The sequence below is a fragment of the Poecilia formosa genome, unplaced genomic scaffold (genome assembly GCF_000485575.1).
Source record: "Poecilia formosa unplaced genomic scaffold, Poecilia_formosa-5.1.2 Scaffold90, whole genome shotgun sequence".
Taxonomy (NCBI): Eukaryota; Metazoa; Chordata; class Actinopteri; order Cyprinodontiformes; family Poeciliidae; genus Poecilia; species Poecilia formosa.
Genome location: NW_006800029.1, coordinates 1,098,019 through 1,118,795, shown reverse-complemented (window position 1 = coordinate 1,118,795; position 20,777 = coordinate 1,098,019). Strand labels below are relative to the sequence as shown.

General features: G+C 38.1%; 1 protein-coding gene across 2 annotated transcripts in view; it reads right to left on the bottom strand.

Annotated features, from left to right (window-relative positions):
- Positions 1-6,146: 6,146 nt before the first annotated feature.
- The window catches only part of slc9a8 (solute carrier family 9 member 8), a 30,813-nt gene continuing 16,182 nt past the window's right edge, over positions 6,147-20,777 (bottom strand). The window contains exons 6-16 of one of the 2 annotated variants that reach the window (XM_016674135.1): positions 20,450-20,551; positions 20,212-20,246; positions 19,222-19,365; positions 13,360-13,501; positions 13,162-13,267; positions 12,950-13,096; positions 12,780-12,862; positions 12,577-12,688; positions 11,129-11,349; positions 10,371-10,517; positions 6,147-7,422 (exon numbers count right to left, since the gene is read on the bottom strand). In XM_016674135.1, coding sequence (XP_016529621.1) covers positions 7,309-7,422; positions 10,371-10,517; positions 11,129-11,349; positions 12,577-12,688; positions 12,780-12,862; positions 12,950-13,096; positions 13,162-13,267; positions 13,360-13,501; positions 19,222-19,365; positions 20,212-20,246; positions 20,450-20,551 — 1,353 coding nt within the window. In that variant the 3' untranslated portion in view covers positions 6,147-7,308. The remainder of the gene's footprint in view (positions 7,423-10,370; positions 10,518-11,128; positions 11,350-12,576; positions 12,689-12,779; positions 12,863-12,949; positions 13,097-13,161; positions 13,268-13,359; positions 13,502-19,221; positions 19,366-20,211; positions 20,247-20,449; positions 20,552-20,777) is intronic. The other variant, XM_007557657.2, reaches the window with a different exon arrangement.

The window sequence follows — 20,777 nt, the reverse complement described above, 5'->3', positions numbered from 1 at the left end:
AAATTTGGGAACAAAAACACAATATTGCATAAAATTTTACTTCTTGTATAACTCTGTCTTCCGGCAGAGCTTTTTCCCCTATTGTGTATTATTTTTTTCACGGTCAGCTTAACTGATATGACTTGGTCTCCTGATCAGATCCTAATCATGGAGACTATCATTATAAAACAGCTGAGATGTAATCAGGAAGCCTGGAAGTTCCTGCATCCGACCCCAGACGGCCGGCCTAGGGCTCTGATACACGGCTCCGTCTTGTCCACTGCTGCATTTTCCCAGCAGCCTCCGCAAGTTCACAGAAGAAGATAAAAAACAAAATGAGTCAGTTGCCTAGTATCTAGCATTAATTTTAGATTCAGTGAAAGATATTGATGAGAAACAGCCCAAAATGTATTATTAATGGTTTTGAGGAAAGCACTACGAATATGGTAGAGATAAATACCCTGAGCAATGAAGTTAAGTGTTCATGCATATTTATTTGTAATCAGTGGTGTGTTTTTATCTGTTCATTTATTTTGACTCTTCAAGTTAACAACTGTTAAGGGCATGAGAAATATGAAAAACTTCCAACGCTGGACTATGCTGACATGCTGGAAATCTCTACTACAATTAAGAAAAATGTCAGTTTTCGACACGCACGCAGCTAAATTGCAATAATCATTATAATTTTTACATAATACCCCATCTTTATTTATTTATTATGTTGGACCATTATCTGCAGCAGCTTGAAGTAGATTTTAGTTCATCTTTGTGACCAGGAGGTCAGTTTGTGTTCACTCTGCACAGTTTGCCACTGTTTAATTGAGGTAACACAAATGAAACAAACAAGTATACAGACACAAAAACATACCTAAAGTCAAATTACCAAGCATGTTTTGGGATTTTAAAAGAAAACTGTGGTACCCAGAGGAAAACCCTAACTCCCTGATGGCAGAAGACCACAAAACTGTCCTAATACCAGGGACACTGTTCCTTGTGTTCCTTCATTTTTCTTGATTATTGTTTGGATTTACTCACGATTTCATTTCACTCAGTGACCCAGTTTAACCTTTCTGGAGTGTAAATAGGAGTGTAATAATAATAATTTAAAAAAAATCCAGGCAATTAATTAACATAATTATTATTCAAAGGAGAGCCACAGAAGTCAGTGTCAAGGTCAAATGGGTTTTGCTTTCATGCTGCAGCAAAACGATTCCAAAACAACTTAAATAACTACAGAGCTTGGACTGCATACAAAACGGTTTATTTTAATCTATTAACAACCTCTACCACATACAGCTTGTTTTTCAGATTTCTCTGGATTTAAATTACTTTGACTTTAAGACATTCAGTGAAACCCCATTTAGATCTGATCTCGCTAAGCCATCTGAACTGCCCAAAACACATCTAACTGTCCTGCTCTTCGTTGCATTCATGGCTCTTCTTCCATTCGCTGCATTATTCTGACATTAACCAAATGACGACTGACTGAGAAATGACACAGCAGCATCAACAGCATTTCCTAATTATTGTCATTTAAATGAGACCAGTGAAAGTAATTCAATTATGCTGTGTGGAGTGTGCATATCTTAGATGCATTACGACATCGATCACAGGGAAATATTCACTGGAAGAATTTTAGGAACACTCGCCGTAGCAATCTGCCACGCACCTTGTTGAGGAAGTACAACAGTTTCCGCTTCTCTGTTGCACACTTTTCTGTAGCAAAACTTTTCTTTTGACGGTGCTGCTACAGTGACGCCACTGGAACTGAGCCGAGGTGCTTCCTGGAAGATTTGGCTCAATCGAAGGAAGTACAATTCACAGAAAATGAAGGCATCACACTGAAGCTAAAGCCGTAAGTCTGATTTAAAACTGCAACTAATGATCCTCCATTTGAAAGAAAAGGGACACTGATTAGATGCCAATGGTGTGTGCGGCTAACGCAAACTTATTAGCCTGATCATGTGATTCAAATCAAATTGCAATTCATTAGTCCGTTCTGCACATCATTGATTGCTCTCATTGCCACCATTGACTTTATGTCTCCTTTTGCTGAATGGCCAATTCAACCTGCAAACATACACTCTGCGTTCTCTCTCATTTACACCAGTGTCAAGTCAGCGCACACTCAACCGTCCGCAGAGCACACACTCATCGTTGTTCACATAAAAGACCGTGTTTCATGTGTCGGAAAGCTGTTAAGAGATGATTGCAAATTCCCACGTCACATATCACCTCGAGTGCCAGGACAACTACAGAGTCTCTCAGTTTGTGTAAAATTTCTCTTCCTCACTGATGACAGCCAAATGACGCCAGTCCAGTTGGCCCAGCATCTGTATCCATCTGTAACTCTCTTTGTAACAGACATAAAAGGAGAAAAGAGCTGCACTCAATATTTTTTCGCTGACATCTAAATACATAGCTGAGAGAGAGAGACAGAGACAATAAGCAGTAGAGATTGCGAAAAGAGGAATTTTTTTTTATTATTATTTTTAACAGATCATTCAAAACCTCAAGAAAAAGAGCAGAACTGTTAGTTTAAAATAGGTGAAATTACAACAAATATTATGTGCTGTTAATATTTAAATTAAAAAAAACTTGAAACAATGAAACATATTTGTTGAGCGATATAAACAATCATTTTTGCAACTTTAGCCTCTTAATACATTAATGGTGTGTAATACTCACTGCTTGATTGTGTCAAACATTGACATGAATTGCATTTTAAATTCTAGCCCAGTTTGGCTCTTTTGGCTTTCCTCTAAAAACGTGTTTTCTATGAACTCTAAACTTTGTGAGCACCACTGCAGAGAAATTTTAACCTTCCTACTTTCTGCCAGCACATTGTTTCCATTTTGTATTGTAAGAGGCGCGCCCCGTGTGTTTGTTTAAATCTGACCCAGGTTCAAAATCTCCTGAGCGCCGCAGCGGGGTCCAGTTTCGGTCATCTCAGCTCCCCGGCTGTGCAGCTCATTCTGATCTCGTTCTCTTATTCCTGCACCTGTGACAAGTGCCCCTGTCTGACAACATTACAATAAAATGTCGTCATAGTAACCCCTAGACATTTAGTAAATGACGTATATATAAACTCTAAAACACCGTCAGTTTAAAAGGATTTATAACATTTTCTGTTAAAATGTTTCATCAACATTTTAATGCTTTGATATTAAATGTTCATTTTGAAAATGTGTCATTTGCTCTCTTTTTTTTTTTTACGGGGGGGAAAAATTAAAGTTTGCATTCAGACAATATGAGGGAATCACTTCATACAAGGAATATTAAAGATGTCAATGAGTGAGTTTTAAAGACAAAGTGATTCAGCACTTTTTGTGACTCCAGTCAGCAGCACCAATCACAACCTCAAGGAAGAGAACAGGGAAAAGCGCAAGGAGAAAATAGGATTCCACACTTCCACGGTGAATAAATGCTGTCAGGAAATTTGGATTTCAGAAATTCCCACGAGAAACTTGGAGACAAATAAGAATCCATCACATATTCTCCTGTCCAAAGGGGAGGGTGTGAGGTGGGGAGGGACACATAAATAACATGCATTAATCAGAAACCATCTACGTGTGACTGTGAATCATCCAGTGTGGAAACTGAAGTAAAATATCACTGCTGCTGCTCCTCTATGTTTTCCTAACTAACGTGGTGATATTTTGTATCTGGCTGAGGCTGTGGCATGATTAATATACTGAGTAATTATTAATCTTTCATTAAATCTTTCATTAAAAAAAAAAAAAAAAAGTTGTAAGATAGCATGAGTCATGATCTGCTCTCCCTTCAGGCAGAACATTTGGCTCCAGAAAAAGGGTAGATGAATAAATCTCAGATCAGAAGAAACAGTGGCGTGGAAGAATCAAAGCAACATGATAGAATATGGCTACTGATGCTCTCTGGTTTCTGTGTTAGACGGCCGCTGAAGCAAACAGAACAGAAGAGTTGCACATATGAGGGAATGGTCAAGCTTATGTGATTTGTGAGAGTAAAACATTCTGACAAAGGGAACACAGATGGAGGTCTGTGATCAGTCATGGTGTAGTCAGTCTGTTTTAATATGTTGTGATAATTCTTTAAAAAAAAAAAATCACATATTCAGTGAAAGTCATTTAATCCTCTCCCAATGGTTTATAATCACTGTAATTTATTGGATATAACTGGCTAATGGACCGTCAGTTATAAAGCTTTATCATCCACTCTTATCTGCTGTCATTATTTTTTTATGGACCAATGTGGTGGCTTAAGACGCCCCCTGCTGGCTCTAAGTTGTTATTGCAAATCTTCCTCAGGCACATTTTTCACACTTGAAATTTTATGGGTACATTTAAAAAAAAAAAAAAAAAAGTCAAACAGCAAAGTGTGATGTCCTCCGACTTTAAACAAACTATGAGCTCTACCCTGAGAGGCACTCGAACCTGCTGCTGCCATCAATTACACTGCAGACTTGAAGAATGCAATATGACTTTTTATTTATTTATTTCTCTGCTGTCTACCAGCAGAGCCCCCTCATCAATATCCTAATGAGATCTCAGGAGAGGTTTTTCACACCATGACAGCATGGTGTTGCACTTGGGTTGAACATAAAAGCTTTGACCGTCAGTCACAGGGTATTTTTCCTTCAGCAGGACTATGCATTAACCTTCTTTATGTCTTTTAATTACACAGAGTAGTGCGCCGGTCCGGTCCAGACTCCTTGTAATCTCCCGCTTCATGTAGCCTATCAGCTAATTAGCTCAGACATCATATGAAAAGAAAATGGAAAGTGAAATGGGAAACCATCAGAATAATGATCAGTTAGTGGGTACAGCTGAAGGTTTTCAGTTTAAGTGCAACCTTAGTTTATTCAAATCTCTTAAAAGGCATATAGACTTTCAACTAAACTTTCAACTCACAGCTAATTTAGAACCTAAAATTCTGTTTCTCTATTTAGATAATAAGTAAGACTTTTGTTTGATACACAAAGTTTATCTCATGAGGGAAGTCTTCAGACTCAGAGACCAGCAGAGTCACTGACATCCTGCATCCTGGAGAGGATTGTAAAGTAGAACCCCTCTGAACTTTGGAGGCAACCCACAAGCCACAGACACATCTCAATCACATGGCTGAATGACCTCCACTCAAATCCTCCAGAGTGCTGCTTACGACCGGATCATTTGACTCAGGCGTGGTGAAGCGGAGTCACGTATAAAACCTGCAGGACGCAGGAGGCCTGGATTTGAGGATCTCTGCTCCAGAGTCTCTTATCAGATGTTACAAATTTCTGCCTTTCATTTGGAAGTAAAGCTCAAACAACTGGGAAAAAAAAGCACATAATATATGTAGCCCAAAGTGAAGCTTCGACAGTCAGTGATGACTTTGGCAGCCACGTCATCTGTTGGTGTCGGTCCATGGTGCTTCATCAAGTCCAAAGGCAGCACAGCGGCCTGCCAGGAAATGTCAGAACACCTTATGCAGCTATGCTTTATGGGTATGCTGATTCCACTTTCCAGCAGGTTCTGCCACTTGCCAAAAGTAGCAGTACCTGCTTTAATGACCATGGTTTGACTATGACTGATTGGTCAGTCAGCTCTGGTTACCTAAATCCCCACAGAGAATCTGCAGAGTATCGCTAAGAGGAAGATGAGAGACACCAGACTCATCAATAGCTGCCGTTGTTAAAGCAACACGGGCTTCTCAGCAATCACAGGCTTACATTGGCTGTATATTGCAGTGATTCATTCAAAAGAAGAACAACAGTATTAAGGGAACACACTGAACTTCTATGAACTTCTGCAATTCTATAAATGTCCCAAGATATCCGTTAGCTGAAACTAGCAGCTGGGACCTCCATGAAATCTGTGACCTGGAAAAGTAAATTAAAGACTTATTGCAGAAAGGCTTTTAATTCTTGGCCTCCACAGAAAAATAAGAATGTTTTTTTTATTATTATTATTATTTTCTTGGTCATAAGTAATGGAAAAACTAAATTTTGGATTTTCATAATTTAAAAGCCATAATCATCTCCATTAAAATAAGTGCTTTCAATATATCCCTCTGTGTGTAAAGAATCTAAATGGGCCTGTGATTTATTTATCTTTTAAACTGAATTAGCAAAAATCAACTTTTCACATTTTAATTTGAGATCCATGATCCTTCTCAGGCATTCCTGAAGAAAAAGTGCGCAGAACTTAGTGCATATAAGATTTAATTTATTATAGCTTCTTTCTTTTCCAGTAATCCTGCGATGGTCACAGAATTTGTACAAAATAGAACAGAATGTAGATAAACCTCTCATAAATAAAGAAAACAGCAGCAAATGGACATGGCAACAATACCCTTTACCCCACATTCACATATAAGCATCTGTTTGCAAAATGCATAAGGAAGCCTCCAAGGCCAGGTTCAGACACAGTGTAGATTCAGAAAATGGACCAGAAAATGAAAATAAGTGCAGATATCGTACTCCGAAAGGAAAGCAATTTCCAATTTTCTGGGGCATAATCATGCTGTCGTAACTATGCCTTCTAATTAAAATGGCTACTTTTCCTCGACACGTCTCACTTGTTTTAACTTTCTTCTGAATTTATCTTGGCTGCCTCGTGGCTGAGGGCGGAGGATCCCACTCATCATTTGCATTTCAGCCTCATGGCATATATGGTTTACCTATATGTTTTTAAAAACAAATCAACTTGGAAATGAAGAGGCACAGAGAGAATTAATGCTGGTAAACAAGGAGATGCACAAACATGTAGCCAATTAAAAATAAAAATTCCACTTTTGAAATCTTGCTTGAAGCGAGACTTTTTACTTCTCCTTCCTGATCCCAAGTGAAACTTTTACTTTAAGTGGAACTTAACCAAATATTGATAACACAAAATTCACAGACACAGAGGAAAAATGCGCCACAGCGCTGATTCACATAAGAAAAACTTCCCGTCACAGTTTCTTCGCCGATTTCCCTTTGGACAAAACCTTCCTGAAAGTAAAAATAAAAATAATAATAATCAAAACACATCCCTGTGTACGGTTCAAAGAAAACCAAACCCAGTGAAACAGCCCATCTATTCAATAATCTTAAGAAACTAATGATAGAATAATTGTTCTTTTTTATGCAGTGTTACAATTTCCCTTCATTTTCGGGGAAGATCATTTCTTCCAGTTCAATCGCAGAGAAACAATTCTCCACCTTCACTGCCTAAAGATGTTTCACCAACATGAATTTGGTAGCAGGCGAAGAAATAGGAGCATCCTTTGACTAACAGTGAAAACAAATCATGCCTTCACTGACAGACAAATCCACAGCCCAGGACAGATGATATCTGTTTGTTGTTTTTATAGATGCTAAATTGTTCACAGAAGTTCTGCTTCGTCTTCGTCGTCTTCAGATCCCGACGGTCCCTGGCGGACCTCTTCGTACCACTTGTTGGTCAGCGTCTTCATCTGGATCCGTCCGTGTAGCAAGTCCTGTGAGACATACGTTGCGCACATCAGCAAGCAGGTACACAGATTACGAGCATGCTAATAAATAGAGGAAGCGACGAAAAGACTGAAGCTTGAACATAGCAGTTCAGCACTGAAACTACATTGACTAAAGCACCCAATATTTTTAGTTTTTTGTCAATGGTGTGAGAAATCTTCATAAAATATTAAAACCTGCAAGTTTGACTAAACTTAGAACGTCAGCACTGCCAATATTTGCTTTTTATTTTGCATAATGTTCAGTTCAGCAACACATTATCATGGTGTGACTAAAACTGTAAGTGATACCCACTGCAGATGGCGTGTGCAGGACTGGGAGACATTAAGTGACTGAATTTTTTTTTTGTAAACAGAAGAAATAATTTATTAGCTACTAGAGACATCACATTACCAACATGTGCTTTCGCATAATTTTCTATGTTTTGTCCTTTTCCTAAAATTTTGCCTTCTGAGCCGTTGCTAATGTCATATACTGATCCAGTTTCGAACCATAAAGGAAAAAGAAAGTGGATAAGAAAGATATGGCCTACCACGATGAGGTGGTTTGGGATTAATGGAGGAAAATATCAATGAAGGTTGGCGCTCGACTGACGAGCCTGCAGCAACATGACTGACGCGCTCAGAGCTGCAGAAATTCAGTTTGTTGTAGCTTCTGCTGAAACTTTAAAGTTTGCTCTTTTTTTGCCTTACACCAGGTGAACACAGATAATTTTGGTAGAGAAAAGCGGTTTATCTGCAGTTAGCACATTTTCAACTAAGGTGTGTGTCAATTAGTAGGAGTTGACTGACTAATGCAAAGGCTGATTGTCACCTGATAAAACCCCACATAGACAACAGAAGGGAGAATGAAACAGGAGCAGAAAGTCCACAAGTAAGCACAAAATGTGACTGTGTTGTTTCTTCTCCTTTAAGAGGCTTTTAAGAAATGTCAAAATAAAAAAAATAGATATTTATCTTTGTAAATATGAGACAATCTATGCATAAAATGTAGCTTTCGATAGGATGAAGATGCAATTAATGTAATCATGAGTATAGTAACTAAATCACTTTACTCTTTAAGATGGACAAAAATGTAACTTTGTATTTATCATAGGCTTCATTTTTAGGGTTTTTTTATGTGTGGAGTGGGGATGAAATTGGGATTGAAACATTTGAACTGCAAACACTTTTTGACTAAACTTAATGAAAATGTGCCGTCAAAATGAACTCTGCTCAGTAACACTTCCCCCCAGCTATTGATTAGGTCATTTTGTTGCAGGGCTAAGACACGACACAAATGAGGTTTTTGTGATTAAGTTGAACTTCATTAACTTTAACAATTAATTATATTAGCTTACTTCATTGCAATGATGATTGCCATCACAAAACCTAAAGCGGTAAAGCATATGAGAAACAAGATTTGACCAAAAGGAATAACCAAAAACTCTAGTTACACGCCAATTGTAGCCTTCTTTAAACACAAATAATTAGACTAATGATTTTAATGTTACAGTTAAACAATCAGGGCAGCTCATTCAGTCTTCTGGAATACTGCTAAATGATTTTCTCATCTTAATTAGCTTACTGTGCTCCCTTTGCAGCAATGATCTGTGGTTGTAGCATTAAACATAATTTTATCTTGAAGTGTCTCTTGCTGCCTGTCACAACATGTCCAGAGAGAATTATAAAATAATTTTTTTAAAAAACAGTCACTTTTCAAAGATTAGAGCAGAGGAATAATGTACCTTTACATCATGTAATTCGTAGCATCAATGTTCAGCAGCCACCCAGAGACGAGCTGTCTAGCTCTGTGTGATGTGTCTGCATTTTTAATGCTTAGGTGCCTCTTTGATTCCACTGAAGCTTTGTAAAGTTTTGACGGCAACTTCTGTGCATCACACTCACAGGCAAATACAGAATCTTCTTCCATTTTGCACACAGAATACATCCGAAGGAGTGAGATGATGAAATGTGATTCTCTTCAGAGCGCACTTGCTGATCTCAACACCAAATTCCCTCAATCTTTTATCTTTTAAGGGTTTCCTGCTGTAGCAGACCCGGGTGGAGTAGCAAAGAGAGGTGAGGTCCTCCGAACGAACCTCAACTAATCACCAAACGTTATGTACAAGGATAGTTAGTTAGATAGTTCGATTTCATCTGTGGGGAGGGGGAGACCAAGCACCAAGTACAAATCCAGTTTTTTTATGTTTCACATGTCCTGTTTAGATAATGACAGTTGTGCCTTTGAAGCCTTCACTGTTCCAGCACAGATACTTCCACAGCCTTTTTATGTTTTTGCAAATGTGAGAAGTGTTTGATCTGGGTGTGTTGGAGAAGGGATGGATCTAAAATAAGTACAATTCAATACAGTGGCATTTATGGCTGTAATGAAAAAACAAATGTGTTTCAGTGCTTTGACAATAAATACTTTGTCCATAAATGGACTGAATTCAAATGGCACTTTTCTAGTCATAGTGTTGACTTGAATTACTTTACACTGGAGGCATATTCACCTAATTTGCACACACAAACGTGCACGCATTCATACGCTGACAAGCTGATCTAGAGGCAAGATAAATGCACTGCCCAGCGGCACACTGGCACGTGGCAAGAGGAAATCAAAACCACAACTTCAGAGTTCAAGATGAATCCTTTTCCGACCGAGCCACAGTCGTCCCACTGTGCAAAAAGACTTCTGCTGGAAACTTGTATTCACTCCTAGATTGTGCACCAAATCAGAACTTCAAGACAAACTGACAGACTGCATAAAGTCAAGCAGCCAAATATGCATCTCTGCATGTCTTGCACTAATCACCGTTGATAGGGCTGGTTTAATCACGACAAACTTAAGCAGGAAAATTGACAACATATCAATTGTATGTGTTGTACAAGTGAAAAACTACAAACTGTGTTGAACAGATAGAGAATATCTGGCTTACACAAGTTTTTCTTACCTCTTGTGTAAGTCTGCGAGTGAAGAAGGGGTTAAGATACTTTGCATCAAGCCACATGAAGCCCTTTAGATCTTGTCTCTGGTAAATCTGAGCCTCGTACTCTTCCTCTGTCAGTTCTGATAGGTGCTCTGTATCAATGGTGTTACCCTGGAGACAAAAGCCAAGGAGAAAGAAGGCAGTCAGGCAAATAGAATAAAATAAAAAAGGAAAGAGGCCCTAAGAATAAACACTGGGTAAGGAAAAAAAAAAGAAAAGAAAAAAAAACTGAAGAGAGTTCTGAAAATGATGCATGAAAACAAAGATTTCATTTCAACACGGTATAAGAGTAATGAGAGAAAATGAGAATATACTTCATCAGGCAGCTGATAGTTAGCTTTGGAAATAGTCGAGACAGACAAGGCAGACACACTATCCAAGGCTGACAGTGACTCCCCAACAGTGGAATGTACATCCAATAAATGATCCATTATCTAGAGTTAGAGCCATCAGAGACAACTGAAATATTTAGCACAATGGCTGGTCTTCTTGCTCCTAGGAAATTGTATCGATGCCACGGAGTGCATCTGTGTGGGGAGAGAGCTTTGCTCCCTGCTGACTCAGTGTCCTCATCACAAAGCCGCATTCAACCTCTTTGATGTTTCCCACTCTGTGGTGAGCAGAAAGGGCCAGATTGCAGATGAAAAGACGGCCCAGCTAGAATCGAGGGAGACGGCAAACGAACAATGCGTCCAACCAAAGTGCTGCTTTGATTTCATTACCATTTTCTGTGTCTTGCTGAGATTAACGTCCTTCTTGTTTTTTCGCCGCGACTGGCTCTCTTCAATGTCCATAATGCGGATGAGCGGCATTGTCCCGCCCCCAAGGAAGAGGATGGTAAATAACACAATGATGATGGTGGTGGTGCCGATTAGCTGACGCTTCTCGATGGGCTCCAAGCCCAAATGGAGGCTCAAGGCATAAGGAATGGCACCTCGTAACCCTAGCAAAAAGAAAGACATGAAGGTTTGTTTAAAAAGTCGCTAAGCTCCATGAACTTAATTATTATTTTTTTGTCTTATTACTATAATCATGTAGCTGTGAATAAAAGAGAAGCTGAAGATAGAGAATGACATTTTCTCTTTAGAAGTTACGAAAATTCTATGACTGCTACTTAATGAAGGCTTCTGATTTTAAAAAAAAGCAAATCATAAAACAGATTTACAAAGCTAATACTTCTATTATGACAGGGAATTATTCATTTTTCAGGTACGTAGTGTCATTTTATAGCACAATCAATTAACTATTTTACATAAAATGCTGTATGCATCGAACAAGTCTTTAAAAAAACAGACTTTTTAATTTGACATCCTAAAATTGGGCCTTTGTCTCTTTAAGAAGCCCCTGCTGTTTCCCACACTTAGCAGATGCACAGTTCCACCAGATGTTCGCTAATTGCTCCTGCTAGTCTGGAGGAGCTGAGGGGGGGAAAAGCGCAGTGGATGGGTGCTCTGAGCGGCATAAACTCAGCTGGAGACTGCAGCTCCAAGTAAGAGGTTTGTGGGAACAGACAGCGCTTTGTGAGAGCAAGCATTTAGGCTCCCCAGAATGGCTGCCACAAAAATTAAAGGATTTGTCAAATATGCATGAAAGAATCAAATACTCCAGGTATGTTTTTGATGAGGGAATAATATAGCCTCCTGGAAACACTGGCATCAAGCATGCCTAAACGATTGTTTGACGTCATCTACAAGAATGGTGGAGCTTCTCATTACTGAGTCCTTCTTTGTGACACTTTGATTTCTGTTTTGGGGGGTTTTCAGGTTTTTTTGAGCTATGGTCTTAAACTTTTGATCAGCTGAAATAATCATGTTTGAGTGTAAATGCAGTTTTCAATTAATTCCCTGCTCAAAAGTTTTTGTCTCTTACGCTGATTTCTTCTTTTAACATTGTGAAGCTCTACTTAGAACCTTCTTAAGATCCAATAGTGCAAAATGCAAATTCTTGCAATTTTTTTGACTCGTCTTAAGATTTTCATCAGGAGTGTGTGTGTATCAGAAATTCAGTTTGCTTTGGTGTGCACTCTTTGCAAACTGGTTTTTGCCGAACAGTGACATGAAATAATTGTTCGCCACTTCCTGTTGACTCAGGTTTGTTGCACAAGGATTTAAAAGGACGTGGGTTGAGCAGGAATTTTAAAATACATTAACTTGCAGAATTATTATCTCACCACTAAACCACATGATGAACATCATCTTTGGAGTAATCTTGTGATCTCTGAAAAAGTTCAGCAAGAAAGACAAGGGGAAAATGTTGATTGCTCGGCCAAGAAGAACCAGGACCTACACAGAGAAGCACAGAAATCAAACACTTTGAACCCAACTCAACTCACACCAACATTTTACGCTGGCCTTTGCATAAAAAACTACTTACGATGCACCAAATGACAAAGGATATTTCAAAGTTATGTGGGAAGCTGAAGATGGAGAGGCCAAGAAAAGCAAACACACAAGTCTCTGTGGACAGAAGTTAAAAATAGTAACTCAAAATGTCAAATGAAATGAAATAAGAGGAACTAGGAAGCTAAGCAGAAAATTACTCACCACACATAAAGGCGACTGTGCGCAGCGTCTGCTGCATGAGGATCTGTGTAATTGGTGAAAGGTTGTGATGGGTGTAGTGAGACATCACAATCCCCGCAAACAGGATAGACATTATGCCTGTGGGTGGGAGAAGGAGGTCAGCAAAAACTGCAGATAAACTGAAAACTTGCAACTGTGTGTGTAAGTGTACATCTTTTAACACGTCTGCCCACCTGACAGTTGGGTTCCTTCTGCTAGGCCATAGGGAAGATATGCAAAGATGATCATCATGCCAAACTCAAGTGACGGAGTCTTCCTCAAGTCGAAGTGCTTTAGAAACTAAACAGCTGAGTTAAGAAATTTAAACTAAAGCAGAGAAACACAAATGTGTAAGGCACAAAGAGCCACACTCAGCAAACCAGTCAGGATACAAGAGCTGAAATGAGTCCAGTCAGAGTTCCTAGAGCAGCAGAACCGAAGAACATTTTGAGGAAATACCCCAGCGCTTGCACAAAAGTATCCCAGCCTGTTACCATGGCGTTATCGGAGCGAGAAAAAAAGCCTTCTGCTGTGCTGAAAGGCAAGAAAATGGGAGAATGATTGATGATGGCAAAATCCTTGTACCTTCTGTGTTGCAATACCTCAGCCTGACATGAGAGGTCAGTAAAACTCCACCACTGATAACTGGTGGAAGAGTCCATGAGCGGATTAAAATATGCTTGTAATCCTATCATCACAATCTTGTTGGGTAAACAAAAAAAGATTACTTTGCATAACCCTTTCGTACATTTCATGACATGAGAAATTACTCATTTAAAATAAAACGGGATGCTATCGAAACCACAATCATTTATTTTTACATGATCGGCACTGCAAAAGTCAAGAGTCAGTATATTTGCTTCCTGTAGTCCTTGAACATGGCTATGAAGACCTTTTTCATTTTGAGGTGTTTTGAAAAGAAGTCTTTTTTGGTTTACTAAAACCACTAGATGGTGGCCAATGAATCAGGAAAAAAAAAGCTTTTAAACTTAAAGGACGAGTGGTTGTGTCTACACATAATACACGACAAAAAAAAAAAAATAATAATAATAATAAAATCAAAAAGTAAACAGTTTTGATTGACTGTACGAACGTTAGAACCAGCAGCTAGGCAAGAGGTTACTGTTTTACAAGCTGAATAGATCACAAAGAGTAAACTAAGCAAATATCACAAACAAAGCAGCATTTTTTTTCTGCCAAGTTGGTGAGTTTGAAAGAGCTGCTGGCTGGAAACTGGTCAGATCTTCGTTGGAGGTTTTTCAAGTTTAAATGAAACCAGTGCTATTCTTCTGATGCACATGTTTTTTATGCACCTGGGAGTTATTCTTTTCCCCCCGTTATTGGCCCAGTTTAGAACAACAAGATAAATGAATATGTGTTCCTGGTCAGGTACTGAAACTGAACAAGTGAAACAAATTCAAAGTTTAAAAGGAAAATGAAATGCCAACACAAACTCAGCAGGACTATTGATCAAAACAAGCTTAAAAAGGTAATGGTAAACCCTTAGACTCTGGAACCTAAAGAGAAACAAACCAGAGAAACTTTTCTCACGCAGTATTATTAAAATTTTAAAGAATATTTAGAATAAAAATGTCCAGGTAATGTATAAATTTTGAAGCGGTGGTAGTAGATGTCCTATTTTTTCTTCCTAAAACTTACAAGATACCAGAGGTTTTGTAATTACTGATAAATATAATTGTGTAACCAACAGCAGTAAAATACTCTATAACTAATAATCTCTTTGCATTGTTTATCTTCAGGTTGCCAAGTGAAGACACCGGCTGAGCTGCTGCTGTAAACAACCTGGTTCAATCGTAAAGTAGCTTTCTAAGAAAGTCCACCAGCGAGGTGTTAACGGCAAACAAACAGCCAGGTCTGTTTAGTCCTTCTATTATTAATGGTATCATTTACTCTGCAGGGGCACCCTGACACCTCAGATCACTTTACACTATTAACTAACTGTGAGATAAGGTGGGTGTAGAGTGAGCGCGAAGGCAGAGGGTAGAATGTCACCGATGATTCCAAACAAACTGTAAATTCTTAGTTTCCACAAAACTCGTCTAGCTAGTTTCTGTCTGCGGCTCAGTATGTTTGCTGATTAAGTGTAAACAGTCATTCTGCTCTGAGTGGAAACTAAAAACAGAGAGTAGTGTCTGATGTCAAAGACATTTAAATCAACATATCTCTCAATATTAAAAAAATAAAACAAATAAAAATAAAAACAGTGAAAAGCTGAATGCTGTGTAAGCCACTCTACTGTACATTCAACACGTCAGGTTTCAAGCAAATGAATCCTCAGCAGGTGACAATGTGGATGTGTCTAAAAGTAGGGCAGGGAGATTTTGATGACGACATGTTTTTTTTTGTTGTTTTTTTTTTCCTGTTGGTAGATAACAGAGGGCACTGTTTCTATTTTCATCCTTCTCGCCTGTGACAGTTTATTGTGTAACTCTCAAGAACCAGATAGAGCGAGACAATCTTACTAGTTTAATCTGTAAAAGAAAAACTCAACAATTTACAGTTTACCAGACTCAAATAGATAATACAACTTTTAAAAGAGGGCATGGTGTTGTGATCGGAAAAAGAACAAGTATAAGCCTTTGACCTTATATATATATTTACGTGGTGATATTTAAATATCATCGCCAAGCTTCTCTTGGCTGGAGATCATCATCTAGAAAACAGTAAATTAAAGAAAATTTTAAAAAATTACAAACTGTAGATCACTCACACTACCATTTGATCTGACTCATGGAATTAATTAAATATTAGACTGTGTCTCACCCAACAAATACATGCAGGGTCAGGAAAAAGTGAGCAAGATGTCGCCTCATTTAAAGTGAATGAGAAGAGTGACGTCTGAAACCCGAACCATGTGCACACAGCCGCGGTTAACACCTTCCCAAATGAAAACCTGTGAAATGTAGCTTCAGCGCCTTAAGCAGAAAAACTAAAAAAGCTAGGCTCTATAAATAAGAAAACAACTAAGAATAAATAAATACTGTGCTTTGCAAATGTACTTATATCCCTTAAAATTCTTCAATTTGTCTTGTTATCACCATACCTGCATGAACTTTGTTGGGGGTTTTTTGTGTGATATTCCAAAGCAAACTTTTGGGTAAAACGCAGTGTTAGACTTCATGCAGAAGATTTATTTTTGTCTCACCTAACCAACGCGTTTTCTGTCTATGTTTTTGAAAGGTTTGTGGTAAAGTGCAAATAAGTTTTCCATTGGCTTTCTTCTTGTGACTCTCTCAAAACTGACTAGACTGCATGCCTGGCTGACCTGTCAACAGATTCTCCAAACAGAGTTGTGGATTTCTGCAGCTCCTCTTGAGATACCATGTGCTGATTGGCTGCTCTGATTAATGCTCTGCGTGAACAGCCTGTCAATTTAGATGGGTGGTGTCGTCTTGATTGTTGTGCTGATGCGTCCTCCTATTTTTACTTTTGAATGCTACATTGACCTTACTACTTTGAGATGTCCAAAGACTGATATTTTCTTTAGAACTTGCTTTAAAGAGTCCCTGAAGTTTATTGTGATTCTGCACTCACGAAAATTCACTCAAAAACAGCATTTTTATTCATTTTTTTGCTAATGCATAATTAAAGTGTTTATGGCAAATTTTCAGCAAAAACGGTAAAAAAAAAAAAAAATAAAATAAAAAGTGACTCCCACTGGCAGAGTGCAGTATTTCTTACTTCTACGACATTGCCTCAGGCTAACTTGATATGAAGTTATAATCTGGAATCAACATGCAGAGTAACAAAAATCAAGCTATTTAAGTTCTTTAAAGGGACAGTATTATGTGTTCTCCAGGCAGACCATTTTATAGCATTTTATATATCAAGTAACTGCTATGTTAACTTCTCCATTAGCCCTTTAACAATGTTTTTACCAGCGCTGCACTCAGAAGTAGCTCGTGTAACGAGCTTAGCAGCTGCGCAGTTCCACCAAATAGTTGTGAATTGCTGCTGGCTAGTCTGCAGGAACTGAGTGGGGGAGCTCTGTGAGACGGAAACTCAGAAGCTTAGAAACTGAAGCTCTAAGGAAGAGCTGCGTCTCTAACTCTGGGTACTAGGTCCACCCAGGCATTTTGCGCAGCAGAACGGTTGCCACGGATGATCAAATAATTTTTTTAAACATCCATGAAAGAATCAATGCAACGCTCCACGTATGTTTTTGACCGGGGTATAACATTACAACATGACGTAAAGCTCAAAAAAGTTGATTTTACATGATACTGCCCCTTTAAATAATTAAAATGTCCAAATGAAACATATTACATTTCTCAGCTGTAATAGTACACAAAGCTGTAGCAAAATTCAAGAGGTGTGAACAATTCTGCAAAAAACCACTTCCCTTACTAGTCACACTCTATGACTCCCTTTCAATATAAGAAACTGCTGAGAAAAGCCTTGTGTGAACACTGTCGACGACTATGGCAGTTACCATGGAGATTCCTTTTAGCCTTCTTTAATCAATGAATATCTAAAGCCCCTTTTTGACAAGCTCTACTTCACATGTGGAGGTGAGATATTTCTAAGATCACCTGCTGTGGTCATTTATTTTAGCTCTTTCAAAAACTATGCCTTTGACTTCATGCTAATGAAACACAGCAATATTGTCACCAGTTAGGTAAAAAAAAACAAAGGTGCACGATCTACAAGTACTGTCTAATCAGCATAGCAACAGTATTTTGGAATGGTAAATGCTGCTAACCCCTTTTAAGACAAGTATCTCTTTTTTGTAAATTATGCATTATAATAAAATAGTTCTCAAAACTGTTGGGACTTTTTCTGGGTTCTGTTCTGCTTCAATAGAAATTAAAATTCCACCTTATTCCACTGAACCCAACTAAATGTGAGTTTACACAAGGCGAGAGCAAAACATTCTGAGTTACAAGGCTAAAAGTACACGATTTATGCATCAGTTAGATTCTGTAAAAACAACCTGCTGTTTTTATATGTTCAGTGATTTGTAACAGTATTTACACCCCTTGAACCTTCTCACAATTTATCACATTACAGCCACAAACTGATTTATTTTATTTGGATTTCATATGATAGACCAACATAAAGTAGTGGATAGTAGCAAAGTGGAAGGATTTAGAAAATTTACTATAAAATAAACATAAATGTGACAACTCTAGTCAGTATCCAGCCCTCTTTTATTTTGAAATCCCAAAAGGAAATATAAGGTGAAACCTATTGTATTCAGAAATTAAATAAAAGTACAAGATGAATACGTCTGCTTGTCAGAGACATGTTATGTTGAAGACGTTCTCAACATAACATGTTCTCTTGTAGTTTGACAAAAGTCAAACTACAAGAGAAAGAATTAAAAAGTGAGTGAAAAGGAAATGGAAGTTGAGGAAGAAGTGAAGCCAGAAGCTGTAGAGGTTACAGCTGCTGCTGTTATGGTTATGGTTATAGCTTCGGACGAGGACAGTGATATATCTAACGTCAATGAATCTGATAAGAAAGGCTATAAGAGTTTTGTTGAACGGGACTTTGAGTCCAATAGCAAAAAGATGATGACTTTTCATGCTTCTGACTTGTTAATATGTCTCTTTTGAATGATGCTTTACTGTAAGTTCCCACAGTTTTAACTGCAATGTGAAGTAAGGTACAAGTAATAAAAGTGAAAAGAGGCTACAGCTGTATCTTTCATTGTGTCTACAAAAATTGTATCTACCATGTTTATAGGAAAGTACACATTTATATTTGCAAATGTCAACGGTCAATGCAATACACATGAGTAACATGCAAACGCTACGTGAGGAAGTAAAGTAACACAGTACATTTCTTTACAAGCATACAAAGTGCAGCATGGTGGTGTTGGCTGGAAAGTTAGTCAGAGGTGTAAAGTAAGATGGGTGGTGCTAAAAAGAAAGAAGTGCAGAGAAGCATCCACTAGGAAAGAGTTCAGACCCAAGTCCAATTGAGAATTTAAAAAAAAAGAAAAGATAATACTGATATTCTCGTTTTCTAATTCTGTTAATTTATCACATAAAATTCCAGAAGTTTATGGCTATAGTGTCACTAAATGTAAAAAAAAAAAGTTTTAGAATATGGAAATATTTGCAAGTTGCACTACCTATAACTTCATGTAACATCTTAGTGTTATGAACTTCTGGAAATGTTTTGGATAAATACGCCCTTTGTGTGTCATCATGAAGGCAGTTAGTAGTGGAAACCTGTGTCACCATAAGGTGTGGACGAGCTTAAAGCAACTACAGTAAGACTCTTACTTGGTGAGGACAATGGAGACGGCGTCGTTCAGGATACTCTCCCCAAACACCAGCATGTTAAGGACTGGGTCCACGTTGAGAGCATTGAATATGGCAATAGTGGCTACAGGGTCCACAGCTGAGATCAAAGATCCAAAGGCAAAGCTGCAGTGTGATTGAAGAGAATTAGAAAGAGAAGGTTGTGCTTTAACAAATTAAAATGGCTTTAACGTAATGGTATCTGTGAAGCAAAGGAGCAAAACATGAGCATAAAACTGCCACGTGCAAAACAAGTTTTCCAACTCTTAAGAACTCTACAGTGCACATGAAAAAAAAAAAAAAAAAAACTAACAAAAAAACATTTGTGACCTAAACGAGGAAGTTGGATTGAAATGGGAAAGCAAATTTGACTATTAAAATAACAGAAGACATTTGCAGACATTCAGGTTCATACTGTACAAAGAGGAGAAGTTCAAATAATTTACCACGACTGAAAATGCTACAGATCTTTGGGAGCAGAAAAGAGTGTGTCGAGTCAAAGGAGGTGTTCAGGCACATTCATCAGTTTGTTTGTTGGTGTTGTAAGGATTTATTCTCCAAATTATATCAAAAAGTACTTTGAGGAGTTTGTGACCAATCGTAAAAAAAAAAACATGCAAGCAGGAAGGCTGAAAAACATATCCTCCTTACTGGCAAGAATATGAATAGCAAACACTGTGCCTAATGCCAAGTTACACACCTTTGATTGTGGACCAAGAAAAATTTTGAACAACCCGAAGTTCCACCCCAATAACACATGGGTACGTAGTTTCTGTTTGTGAGCCACGTCTGACTGATATATCATCTTACTTTCTAGAACCATTCAGTCAGAACAAACCATGTTCATAGTAAAGAGTTTGTGTCAGCAAAGGACATCATCCTTTACTGTAATTACGGAAAGAGACAATGTTTATAGGTGAAATATTTTCTTTTACATGAACAAAATGTCAAATGGCTTTATTCAAACCTTACCTATCAGTCATGGTCATCTTATAAATCACATCAGCCTGTCAGACAAAAATAAGAAAAGACAAAGGTCCACTGAGAGATTCTAGACATGATGATCCAGACACTAGTTTTATATTCATTAACATCTACCTGGCTTTCTAGTAGAAAAAAATTCAGTTTTTTTCCTGAACATTTCAAAAATCAATTTTAAAAGTATGATGTTTCTCTAAATACCAGACTTGTTGACAGCTGGTTGTCTCACCTGGCCTAGGAAGTAGATACCTCCGCCCACTATGAAGGCAGAGATAGCCGTACCAATCACAGCAAAGAGGGTGATGGAGCCAATGTTCTGGAAGAAGTTACCCTGAATATACACACAAATACACAGCTCAGATATCCATGGACAGTATGCAATGTCAAATAGCACCATTATATATCAGATGTCCAGCATTATAATAAGAGGTAGGCCACAGTACAGGTACATGCATATGTTAAAAAAAAAAAATAAAAAAAAAGACTGTGGGCATATGAAATTGTTTTTGCCTGGCAATAACTCACTGCCACTCCTAAATTGATTGACAGTCAAGGTA